The 11,776-nt window shown below is 44.2% G+C and overlaps 1 protein-coding gene and 1 pseudogene across 1 annotated transcript; one reads left to right on the top strand and one right to left on the bottom strand.

Annotated features, from left to right (window-relative positions):
* Nucleotides 1–2,239: 2,239 nt before the first annotated feature.
* LOC122621515 lies at nt 2,240–2,706 on the bottom strand. Its single transcript, XM_043799386.1, has 3 exons — nt 2,655–2,706; nt 2,448–2,603; nt 2,240–2,387 (listed from the first exon to the last, which is right to left on the bottom strand). The coding sequence occupies exons 1-3, from the start codon at nt 2,680–2,682 to the stop codon at nt 2,269–2,271; spliced, it is 303 nt and encodes a 100-aa protein (XP_043655321.1). The 5' UTR covers nt 2,683–2,706; the 3' UTR covers nt 2,240–2,268.
* A 162-nt stretch (nt 2,707–2,868) lies between these two features.
* LOC122618916 lies at nt 2,869–3,814 on the top strand (annotated as a pseudogene).
* Nucleotides 3,815–11,776: the final 7,962 nt, after the last annotated feature.

The following is an 11,776-nucleotide window of genomic DNA, read 5'->3' as shown; positions in this document are numbered from 1 at the left end:
GAAAATCTGCCACAGAAGAGTACTACTCGAAAAAGTAAGAATTAGGTTTAAAACTTGGTCCATGAGCAGCATGTTCTTCAAAATTAGCAGCTTAAAACTAATGCTTCAGCTAATAATTGAGTACTTAACTAATGGCTCATAATACCTTTCAAGGACCAATTTTTACTACTTGCTATTGTAACAGCAAATTGAAAACTCAACGTACTACGAAACTTGGAGCAAACCAGAGCAAACCGAATTCGACCAACTGGTGGGCCATTTTTCATTGCTTACTGCCATGCAAATACCACACACATACACACACAAGCACACACACAGAAAGGACACTCCCGCATATGTGTAAATATTTAAAAACTTCCGACTGTCGGCAAAGAATAAAGGGAATTACTTGTGTGTGCCAGTATCTGGCTTACGTTTAGCCAGCGGTCCTGCAGTACATCCTGACACTTGGCGATGCCCTCCGCTGCGGACATAATCCTCCGGCCATATATCGCTATCTATGGCGCATGTGGCTCCTGTTTCCGTTCCCGTTTCAGAGCCACAATGGCCAGTGGGTTTGGTTGGGTGCTTTGGTGCACTCGCAGGTGTTCGCGGCACTTTTCGCCATGCGTGTCATGCCAAATCAGCAGCTGCAGCTGGCCAGGATTATGGCTCCAGTTGCGTAGCATCCGATCGAACGTAGAGCGGTGCAATTAATTAATCTGATTAGTGCGTTTTGGGGGCGGCAAAGAAATCTCTCCGAGTTTTGCTAATTTCATTAATGGCTCGCTCGCCGCCCACAGCCGCGTGCCATTTTGCGTACAAGTGGCGCATTTAATTAGGCTAATAAAGTAATTCTCAGGCAGCGAGTGTAAATGAAACAAGCGGCGCGAAAGGAGAACGCAGATCCTGCCGGCGTTTCCCGCGTTTTCCGCCTTTCCCGCGCCAACTGCTAATAAAACAGTCATAATGAGTTAGCAGTAGTTGGACGCCAACTAGCCACCCACCCACATATGTATGTATGTATATATATATTACATACATCCTGGCTGCTCCTTCGTGCCTGGCTCCATGGAATTGAATTATGTGTGCGCGCTGGCTGAGTTTGTTGCAAGTGATAAACTGATTAGCACTTCGCGCTACCCCTTGAAACAAACCACGGACAAAGGATCTTGGATACCAAACCGCGGGCTCCTGACCATGGACACCGGATCCAACGCACCAGTCACTATACCTTGGTCCTTGGATCACTATGGTTACCCCAGCACGGGCAAAACGCGGCCGGTAAAATCAGGATATAATTAATTTCATAAATCATGCTCAATGCATGCGTATATTTATGGGTATAAATCATGTAATTAACTGGCGCATAGTCCCGACCCGGGTCAACATATGGCCAATGGCCACTGGCCAATGGTCGATGGTGGATGGTGGATGGTCGATGGCCATGGAGGACTGGTGGCCATGAAGGCCATGATAAACAAGATATTAACGACTTAATTTACTGCAGCCCGTGTGCCGCGGCAAGTGTCTGCCTGGCCATAAAGTGCAGGCACGCAACACAAATATAAATGGTTGAATAAATATATGTACTCGTATGCACGTAAGTGATGAGAGCTACCGTCGAGTGGTGCACCCTGTGGATTGCCACATGCAGGATAATGTTAATAATTTTCCGAGTGGCTTAATTATATTTATAGCTTACAAATGTCCAGGGGGAGAAATTAATTTTAGCAGGATTTGTCATACATCAATCACAGTCAGCTGTACATGTTGCATATTATTATAAAGTGATTATATTACATATTATATAATATGCGTATACATGTGAAAAAACAATATACCCCAACAGATGGGATGTAGCGCATTTAACGCTGCGTCTCTTGTGTGAAATTAAAACGCTTAACGGTCGTGCAAATTTTCCCATTCTGGTAACCCTTTTGCTCGGCTACTGTGCACGATAACCGCCAATTTTTCAATAAACTGCAATAAATGTTTATCCATTTATATGCTTGATGCAATACTTCTTTATGTTGCTACTGTTGCCGTTTGTTTTTTAAAAGCAAAGGTTGCAACAAGACAAAAAAAAAGGAAAAACGCAGTCATATTAATGGCCGTTCTGCACTGTTGGCCAACCACGAACTCTCAGCCTCCCGCACCCACAAAGAACTGCCAGTTCTTTTGAAGTTTAATTGCCTGATTTAAGTAAAATATTTTATTCACTGGCAGCCCATTATGGCAGTTAAATAGGGGGTTAAGATATGGTTTTTTAATATTTATTATAACTGCCTAGGCGAACATTTCAACGGACTTGTCCTTTTTGTTCAGCTGCTCTAGCAAAACGAAGGCTTTGCACTTTTGCACCGTGGATCTGAAGCAGTGTCCATAAAAGGCTGTTTCCTTGAACTCTGCAAGCACATATACATTGGGTTACCCATACCGATCGTTCACTGTACTGTCCAACTTACTGTACGCATCCGGTAGCTTGCAATTGATCATTTCCAGTTCGCAGGAGCTCTTGAAACTGGTGTAGCATCTGTTATTGAAGCCACACACCGCACGATCGACCCACGCATCGCAGGTGGTGCAGTTGCCATCGCCCCGCGTTGCACTCAGATAGGATACTTAAAGCTGGTTTAAGTCGGTGTCAGATACTCGGAATGCCACAAACTTACCCAAGAGAAGCAGCCAAAGAACCTCCATGGTCGACTGGCCGTAGGAAATGATCTTTCCCCACACACCACACACCAAACCGTGAGTTGTGGAAATGATTGGGTGTGGCGAATGGATTTCAGGGAATTTGCATAATCACCACCTGACTCAAGCCGTGGCGAGGCCTTTTACTTTATTACAAATGAAATTAGAAGGAAATTATAATTGCTGTAGTGTATGCAGCAAGGCACTGGCCCAGGAACCCGGAATACGGAACTCGGAACCCAGAAAGCAAACTCCCTGGATGTTGCATGTTGCTTGCCGCCAGCAAGGAAATGAAAACGCCCCCATGTGAGCCAAAAAGCCAACGACCTGGGCAGGGCAGGCACAAACTGCAGAGCGGAAAAGGGGGCGGGGGGTAAAGAAAGAAAAAAAATAAACACACCAGAGTCGGAGGAGTCCTGCCGCAGAGCAACTATAAAAAGGACACCCTGCAACCGTGTGTACCGGAGTCTCTATTGGTGTCAGCCAGCAGCTTACAAAGTCAGACGCATGTGCTGGTGTGTGTGTGTGTGTGTGTGTGTGTGTGTGTGTGTATGTGTGTGTGTGTGTGTGTGTTTGTTCCGTACGAAGGACGCTCCCAGCTTTTAAGTATAATTTTCCAGATACAGAGGCCGAGTAGTGGAGTCCAGGTGGCAACTGCTAGACAAAAACGATGTGCACGCCCCCACAAAAAACACACACAGACAAGAAACACACAGGAGCACAAGGACCGAAAGGAGCAGAAGGACGAGAAGGACCAGCCAGCTAAACGAGTAGGTGGAGAAAATTTAATATGATTATGTTGAAGTAAATTGCTTGAAACAAATGTTGCATGGGCATCCGCCCAGCGATCTCCACCTCTGCATGTGCATATATACATACGAGTATATACGTATACACACACCCATCTATTTGGCAGCCAGACTTTGATTCACTCAGTTGGCAGACCTTTAAAAAGCAATTAAGGACAATACGATTTTCGCCCTCAAAGGCTGCCAGCTGTCAACGAGTCGAGAGCGGTGGCAAGTAAGTGCTCCGCTTACTGTGTGGCCAATGAATTGCGTTTTGGGCCTCTGTGATTTGCAAGCAATGTAAATAATAAATTTGTTACAGCTAGCAACAAAGCTAAGCTAGGATACTATGGATACTAGGATTTATGGGTTCAAGAGGCTTAACGAGCAAAAATCATTAGACTATTTATAGCCGCCTCATTAGCGAGCTGTCAAATAATTATGTGCCATTATTGCTGTCATTCCGTTTGTTGATCATCGGAATGTGGCCCACTAATACCAATTATAATTATCAAATGATGTGCAGACAGATCCACAGAAAAAAGCGAAAAATTGAGAACATTGTTGCCAGTGTCTGCGATGTGGCATGCCACCGTTGGCAAATCAATTGACATGCCTGGATGCCAAGCGTCAACAGCCCTCAGCCCACGATAATTAAATTGCGCATTGAATTTTAATGCAATTCAATTAAAATATAAAATATTTTTCAATTGCTCCACTGAAGCGGTTAGCCGTCGTCCGACTCCGGGCCACGTAATTAAATTAATCAACGTTGCTTTCACTCTTTGCCACCAATGCTGCCAGCGTTTATTTGCTACCAACATGTGATACAATTCTGCGGCATCATTTATTCAAATCGTAAATTTGGCTGCAAATTCCAAGTTGGTAAATTTATAAACTTAATAATTTATAAACTTAATAATTTATATACTTAATAATTTATAAACTTAATAATTTATATACATAATAATTTATAAACTTAATAATTTATATACCTAGTAACTTATATACTTAATAAGTTATATACTTCATAATTTTTAAACTTAATAATTTATATACTTCATAATTTATAAACGTAATAATTTATATACTTAATAATTTATAAACCTAATAATTTATATACTTTATAATTTATAAACTTAATAATTTATTAAGTAAATATAAAATGAAATAGTAAAAAGGATTAAAATTATGTTATGTGCTCAACTTAAATGGCATTCCTAACTTGTGGCCTGCCGAAAAAACCTCAAAACTGCGTCGATTATTACAAACTCATTGACTTTGGCTTAGTTGATTGACTCCTTCCCTTTCGCAATGAATTGGTTTTCCAAAAGTCAGTTGATTTTTTACCGGTCAACCGCAATTGCAATTGAACGTACAAATGTACAAACCCGAAACCAAACAGAAATTTCTGATGCTGTCTGCGGCTTTGCCTAATCGAAATTAGCTTTGCCCTCAAATAGGCGGTGGCAATTAGCCATCGCCGCGTTCTGGTGGCCACTGGGTGGCTATTGGGTGGTGGCTACTGGGTAGCAGTAGGGATGATAAGGCGGAGGTGAGCGCCCGATGATGTCACATTCAATTGAGAGCAGGGACCGACATCCATTAAGCCACTGTCACGTTGGAGCCCGTTTTTTTTTGGCGAAACAAAATAATTTAAAGCCTGGCTGGGAGCAGTCGACGCACACAGCAGAGCACAGCAAAAAACAATTATCTTCGCACTAAAGCCAGTTACAGGCTGCCGCAGTGGCAAATGATTGACACAAGGCTGACAGGCATTGCAGCTCCTGACATGAACAGGATCAACGGGGCAGCTCGGCAACTCGGAACTCGGAGCCAGGATAGAGCCTGCCAGCGTCGCGCTGATGTTTTGTAATCTGCTTAAATGTAAAGTTAACAATTTCGCCCATTTGGTCAATTTGGTCAAGGCAAAACAAAATGCAAAACATTCACAGCCACACCAGCAGCAGCAGCAGTTGGAAACTTTTTGAGCAATGAATGCATGCATGTGATCCTGTTTTTCTAAAAGCTCTGGGGCTAAAATGCATTCGCAACGAGGTTCCGTGGGTCGAGGGTGCTCGTCATTTTAGGCTGGCGGTGTAGTGCCACTTTGGCCAGACCCTGGGGTTTCAGGTCAATGGTTTTTGGCCAAAGACACACACACACCAAACGCACCACTTGAGAGCCATCTGCCACGTGGCGTATGAGTAATATCCGTATATCTCAGCAGGTGAATGCGGCACGGCCCATTTGGGGCACCAAGACGTTGCGGGCTGTTAATTTGATTTCTTGTCAAAGCAAACGGCAGGTGCCAAACCAGCCAGCCAACAGCAGACTTGGTTACCAAGGACGCACTTTTGACTTTCTCTGGTTTGCCGTTGACGTGACGTGACAATTTCACACGCAACGCACACGCTCGCGTTTGCTCAGCATAAATAAACAATGGCTGACAGGATACACGAGCATACACGAGCAGGAGGTCCTTCTGCTGCCTGCCTGCTACTTCTTGCCGCATCGAAGCGTTAAATGGTTAACTCAAGTCATTTAGAACTCATTTCTATATAAAGTCTTTAGCAAGACTTTTTGTTGCACAGAAAATCCCCCGAAAAGTGCACTTCAAGTGCAGTGCTTAATTATGCAAACTGCAGCATTAAATACATAATTAAATGGCATGGCCATGGCCATTTGCATACTGAGTCGACCAGCAAACACACCAAACCCCCACCACTAACCCCCTAACCCACTGAGAACCACTGGCCAATGGCAGCTTAAGTCTTTCGCTTACAAAACCGCGCTGCGCTTCATGAATTTCATACAAAATGACAGGCGGTTGAGCTGGGCGGCTGGCTGGCTACAAAGTGTGGGAGAAGCTTCATAAAAATGGCCAAAGCGCATTAAAAATTGTGAGCGCATAAAAAGAATATTTTAAGCTAGCAAAAATGGCCGCAAAAATGGCGAAAGAGACTTTGTCGAAAAGAATGGGCGCTTAAGCTAAAACGCTCCACCAAAATGGCCGGCAGAGAAGCGAATGATAAGCGCCGCTTTTTATGGAGCCCAGAGGAGCGAGCGATGCATGCATAACGCTGCAAAACGGTGACACATTTCAATTGGCTGTATAGCCCGCCAAAAAGTCGCAGTCGAGTCATAAATGCTCTACTAATATGACTTTAGTGGCTATTTCCCAAAAATCTCTGGCCAAAATGCTGCTATTTGTGTTCTTATCCTAGTCAGTTCTTCTGTTTTAGTGTAAGTAGTTTGTAGTACAAGACTAGTTGCTACCTCGCAGGACTGTTAGATACCCTGCAATGAGGGAGATGTAAATTCACTAAATCTTGAACCACTTTGGCTACCACGTAGCACCTGGCTCATTTCCTTTTAGGGCATAAATCGCTTGGTCTAGTGCGGGGATAAAAATCAACACCAAAGAGCTGCACTTTTTAGCCTTGCCACCATGAAAAGCGACCCACACACACACGCAATTGGATGGCTGTGAAATTGACAATATTTCACTGGTAAAAGCCGAATTTAGTTGCAGTTTGGCATCCGTTTTGGCCCATTGAACTTTGCCGTTGATTGCGGCAGCCCCTATAAAAAAGAAAGCGAAGTAAGGAAAAAAATACAAACGAAATACATGGCCAGCCACAAGGGGTTGCCAATTCAGCTGGAGTCTTTAAAAGCTGGGCTAAAAGCATTCAGGCCGACAGGTCTGGTCTCAACTGGGCCTTTAAGATGGGCCAAAAAAAAAATAAAGCGCAGCCAGGCGTGTAAAATGTTATCGCAACATCAAATTTCATACATCATAAAACATATTGGCTTAGAAAGTAACAATTTTGATTGCGGTAAGAACGGTACACAGTAATGGGATCCTTTCGGGGCAAGCAGGCGTGGCATGCAATGAGGCGAGATGCTGAGACAGGGTTCCCAGGACTCTAAGCGGCTTTTTGGGTGCCTGCGTGCGTGCTCCTTTCTCGTCCTTCGCCGCCCCGTCTCCTTATCGCCATCAAAGGATCTGTAGCCGGCTTCACGGCGCCTTTTAAGTGGGCCATTCCGGGCACAATTTTTGGGTCATGGCGACAACGGCATGAGCTTCAATCTTGTGTGGTAGTTTTCAGGGTCCTGGATTCAGACGCTCAGACAACGAAATGACTTTATAACTAGCTGCCAGCCATAAAGCTCCGCCCACTGTGTTTTTCGATTCTAAAACTGCTGCTGCTGCTGCTAATCATTGATTCGGTCTCCGGCTCGCTGGCAAACTTTTCACTTTCCAAACTTTGGCTGAAAGTCAGGCGGAGCGAAAAGGGCTCGAGCAACTTTCGCTGGCGGAAACAGGAAGCGATCGTCTTCGTTGAGTTGGGCACTTCATTTCTCCACTGACGTTGGCCAAAAGTTCAGGGGGCAACAGATGCCGCTCCACCAGCCGAGGCTCAGGTATAAATCAGCGGGGAAAATCAAGTGTGTGCGGGCCATGTATGCAATTAATTTTGGCCCAGTGCGTGGTAGCTGCTGGTAACCTGGTAACTGCAGCCGGCGGAAATGGTTCGAAAGTTCAGTTCGCAGTGACAACAATCGGGTCGACAACCTGCCAGGCAAAAGGCGACATGGGGCACGGGGCATGGGGCAAGGGGCATGAGGCATGCAGGCGTATATCCTTGCCCAACCACAGCAATGTCTGCCCGCATTGTTGTCAACCTTTTTTTCTGTCGTTATCCTTTTGTCTGGCTGCAAACGTGGCCAAGTGTGGCACAGCTACCAACACACATGCGTTGGCACAGAAACACGCGATCCAACTTCTGCTTAGACACATTCACTTTTACGTCAGTCAAATGCTTGTGTGCCGCTGCTTATCCCACATACAATTGTGGTCAACACTGTGTTGCAAGAGCCGAGAGTATGAAAATAATTTAATTGAATTTATCACATTCATTTTGAGCACATTTAGTATTTACCAATCGCATTCAACAGCCATAACTGCTCAGTGTGGTCCAATCGGAGGTATGACAGTCATAAACGTATTATTAATTCATGCGTTGCCATTAAACTTACTCAATGAATGATTAATAATCTGTCATTTAATTGCGTATCCTAGCTGTAATCACTGGTTGATGCCATAAATATTTGATATAATTACTGCGCATTAGGTCCAGTTTAAATACATTATTCAACGCATTTTTTATTTAGTTTGATTAAAAAGATATGCATACCTTTGCTAGGAAGGAGTATAGCTTGGAATAATGGGTTAATCCGGATTTTTTAATTAATTTTTAACTATAATAATCAGTAGTTATATCTCTTAAGTACAAACGATCCTCTGTGCTAAAAAGTTGACCTCAACTATGCGCTGCTTATGAGCTCTCTGCTCGGCTCAGCTGGCTGTTCATTTGAATATTTCATCTGGCTGTGACGCTGCACTTACTTTCGTTGCTCGTTCCGGGTGCACTTTAAGCAAGCTCCTTGCTCCTTACTCCTTGCTCCCTGCTCCTGGCTCCTTACTCCTTACCCTTACTCCTTGCTCCCTGCTCCTAGCTGCTTGCCAGTGTTTATGTCGCCGGAAGTTAAGTTTTCACATGCGGTTAACGTCGCCTGGAGAGCGAAGGCATCCCGCAACGAGCCGTCCTCCTTTTTTGACCCATTTGCCAGGCCAGGAAAGACGGAAGACGGACGACAGAAGACAGTATCCATAAGACAGAGCAAACTCCGGCACTGTCTGGCGTTCTGCAACTGAATCTGAAACTGCCATCCAGTTGAGTTTCAGTTTCAGGCAGTTTTCAGTTTTAGCCATGCATCTGAGGCCTGTCGGCTGCATAAATGTGAATGCAAATGCGGGACACACACACACGTACACACGCACACACACGCTCGTTCACCTAGCTTATATATTGTGTAAATATGAAAAGTACTTAGTGCAACAATGCCGGATTATAGTTAAATTTATTAGCTAGTGTGTGCAGCTGGCAAATGGGTTGATGCACCACTTTTGCTCATCCTTTTGGCCCATAACTCACTCCAGTTTAGAGCATTTGTGGCGTTTTGGTGGATGCAACAGCAGCAGAACCAGCAACAACATCAGCGGTAGCTGACTACATTTTCTTGACTGACTTTGCTGCTAATTAGTTTTGCAACTTGTGCGCCCGAGCGGATGCAGCTCGTCCTGCGTTCTTTGCTTTTGGCTCAGCCATGTGATAAGTGATAAGAGCTTCAGCCAAATTTAATTTGCAATGCAGCCACAAAATGCTGTTTATCCAAGCAATGCATATCAGCTTTTGTGGCAGTTGCAGTCGCTTGTTTATTTGATGGCCAAACAAAATCTCTGCAGCTCCCAAACCCAAAAACGAACTCCCCCCAGTCATCGAGCTGTAATTAATGATAGGGAAACAGAGATGTTTCCTGCTAATTGACATGTGAGGGGGGAATGAAATCCAAAAGATATTTCAAGACACGTGGTGTGTGCGCGCAGGAAATGCAGAGATAACATTGATCCTAATTGAATACCTTCACCGACTGCATTTGGGATAAAATATAATTGAAAAAGCCACTTCACATGCTGCACTCGGTGATTATGCTTCAAGTGCCCGGACTTCTGGCAATGATCAAATCAAATGCCTGACTGTAGCTTAATCCGACTTAAAGACTCAGCCCCTTTAAGCGGCCAAAGATACATTTGCAAACGTTTTCAGTTTTTACGCTCGCTGCGCTCCATTTGTATCTTTTATCCTGCCAACTGTCAGCAGCAGAATCAGAATTTCTGTGTCACTAAGCACTGAATCCTCCCCTCAGTGTAATTGTCGAGCAATTGTATTGGATGCTGATAAACAGGGTATATATACATTCTGTACTCTTCGGATTCAATGCACTTGTCACAGTAGCAAAATCTTATGAGACTTTTGTATCTAATCTTGCTGGATTTACTTTTGCAATTTACTCTTATCTAAACATAGAAGTTCTATCAGTTTATGCAATTATATATACGCTTTTATTTCTTGTGCAAAAAGTGTACCGAAAATTCGATGAGTTCACAACTTTTGCCTGGCAGTTTCGTTTCACTTTGATTTCTGTTGCGATTTATTGTGTGACAAAACCAAGTTTTATCCCTGACATTTTTTTCCTTACATCGACCATTTTTTGTTATTGTTGCGATTATTATGATTTCTCAGTTGCCTGCCGGTCCGTTTTTTAATAAATCATTTCCGCTGCTTGAGCTGGGGAATATTATTTCCGCTTCCGCTCGGCATCGTCCGTTGTGCCCCGTTCCGTTCCGTTCCGGCCAGCATTTTGCATGGCTGGCTTTATCCAACCGTTTTCAGTTTCAGTTTTCATTTTTTTCAATTTTGCAGCTTTCAGTTTTCACGTCTCGGCCACAGCCGGGAAACGAAGAAAGCAGCAGTTGTGTGAAAGCCAAGCGGAGAGAGAAAGCAAACGGTTTGGAATCATTGAAATAATTGGCAAATCGATTGAAGCTCCACCGACAAAAGGATAGCCATGGGGCCATTAGGAGATTAAAAACTACCCAAAGCTAGCAATTAACCAAATGGAGAAAAGGAAATGGCAATGGCCAAAGTCATCCAGATGCCATTCCAATACACCCCGATCTATCGGTATCTGGAACTGGTACTAGTACTACTTATATCTGCAATATCTGCAGCATCGCCCATCCTTGGGAAATAAACAACTCGGGCGGAGCTCAGCATGCGGTGGTAAATGGCAGTAAAGCAATAACTGTAACCATTTCTTTTTTTGGCAACTACACTCTCACACGCACACACACACGCGCACAGTGGGTGTCCTGCACTAATGTCACCACAAAAAGGAAAAAACCCCGAAAAACGCAATGCGATCTGACCTCAATGAGCGCTGGGATTTGTTCTCCGCTGGCCACAAAAAAAAAAAAGAGATACGGAAACAGAAAGGATATAAATAGTTCAAGTGGGTTGCCGTCTGCTCGAAATTTAATTCGTTTGTTTGGCAACAATTTCTGAGAAATTCCACCGAAGAATTGGAGCGCCAGCACTTCAGACAAAAACGGGAAAAAGGGGAAAAAAGGGGAAAAAGGGCAGGAAAACTCCGACAAGACAATCGACAGATGGGCGGGCCAACTTTGCTCCGTTTCTGCCAATTTCGAGGGCTGAAATGTAAGCGTTAAATGCATTAAACTTGCACAGGACGACTCGAAGGAGCCCAGGATGTGCCAGCTGGTACAGGTAAGCGGAAGCGGAAACTGCTAAATAAGCTTACACCGGGCTGCAAATGGTGGAGTCGGAGGAGCTGGAGGAGCAACATCTCCTGGCTGTCAGTTGGCAGGTGCAAAAGTGGAGACT

This window comes from Drosophila teissieri, chromosome 3R, assembly GCF_016746235.2.
Source record: "Drosophila teissieri strain GT53w chromosome 3R, Prin_Dtei_1.1, whole genome shotgun sequence".
NCBI classification, from domain to species: Eukaryota; Metazoa; Arthropoda; class Insecta; order Diptera; family Drosophilidae; genus Drosophila; species Drosophila teissieri.
The sequence above is the reverse complement of the archived record's forward strand: the minus strand, read 5'-3'. Positions and strand labels throughout refer to the sequence as shown.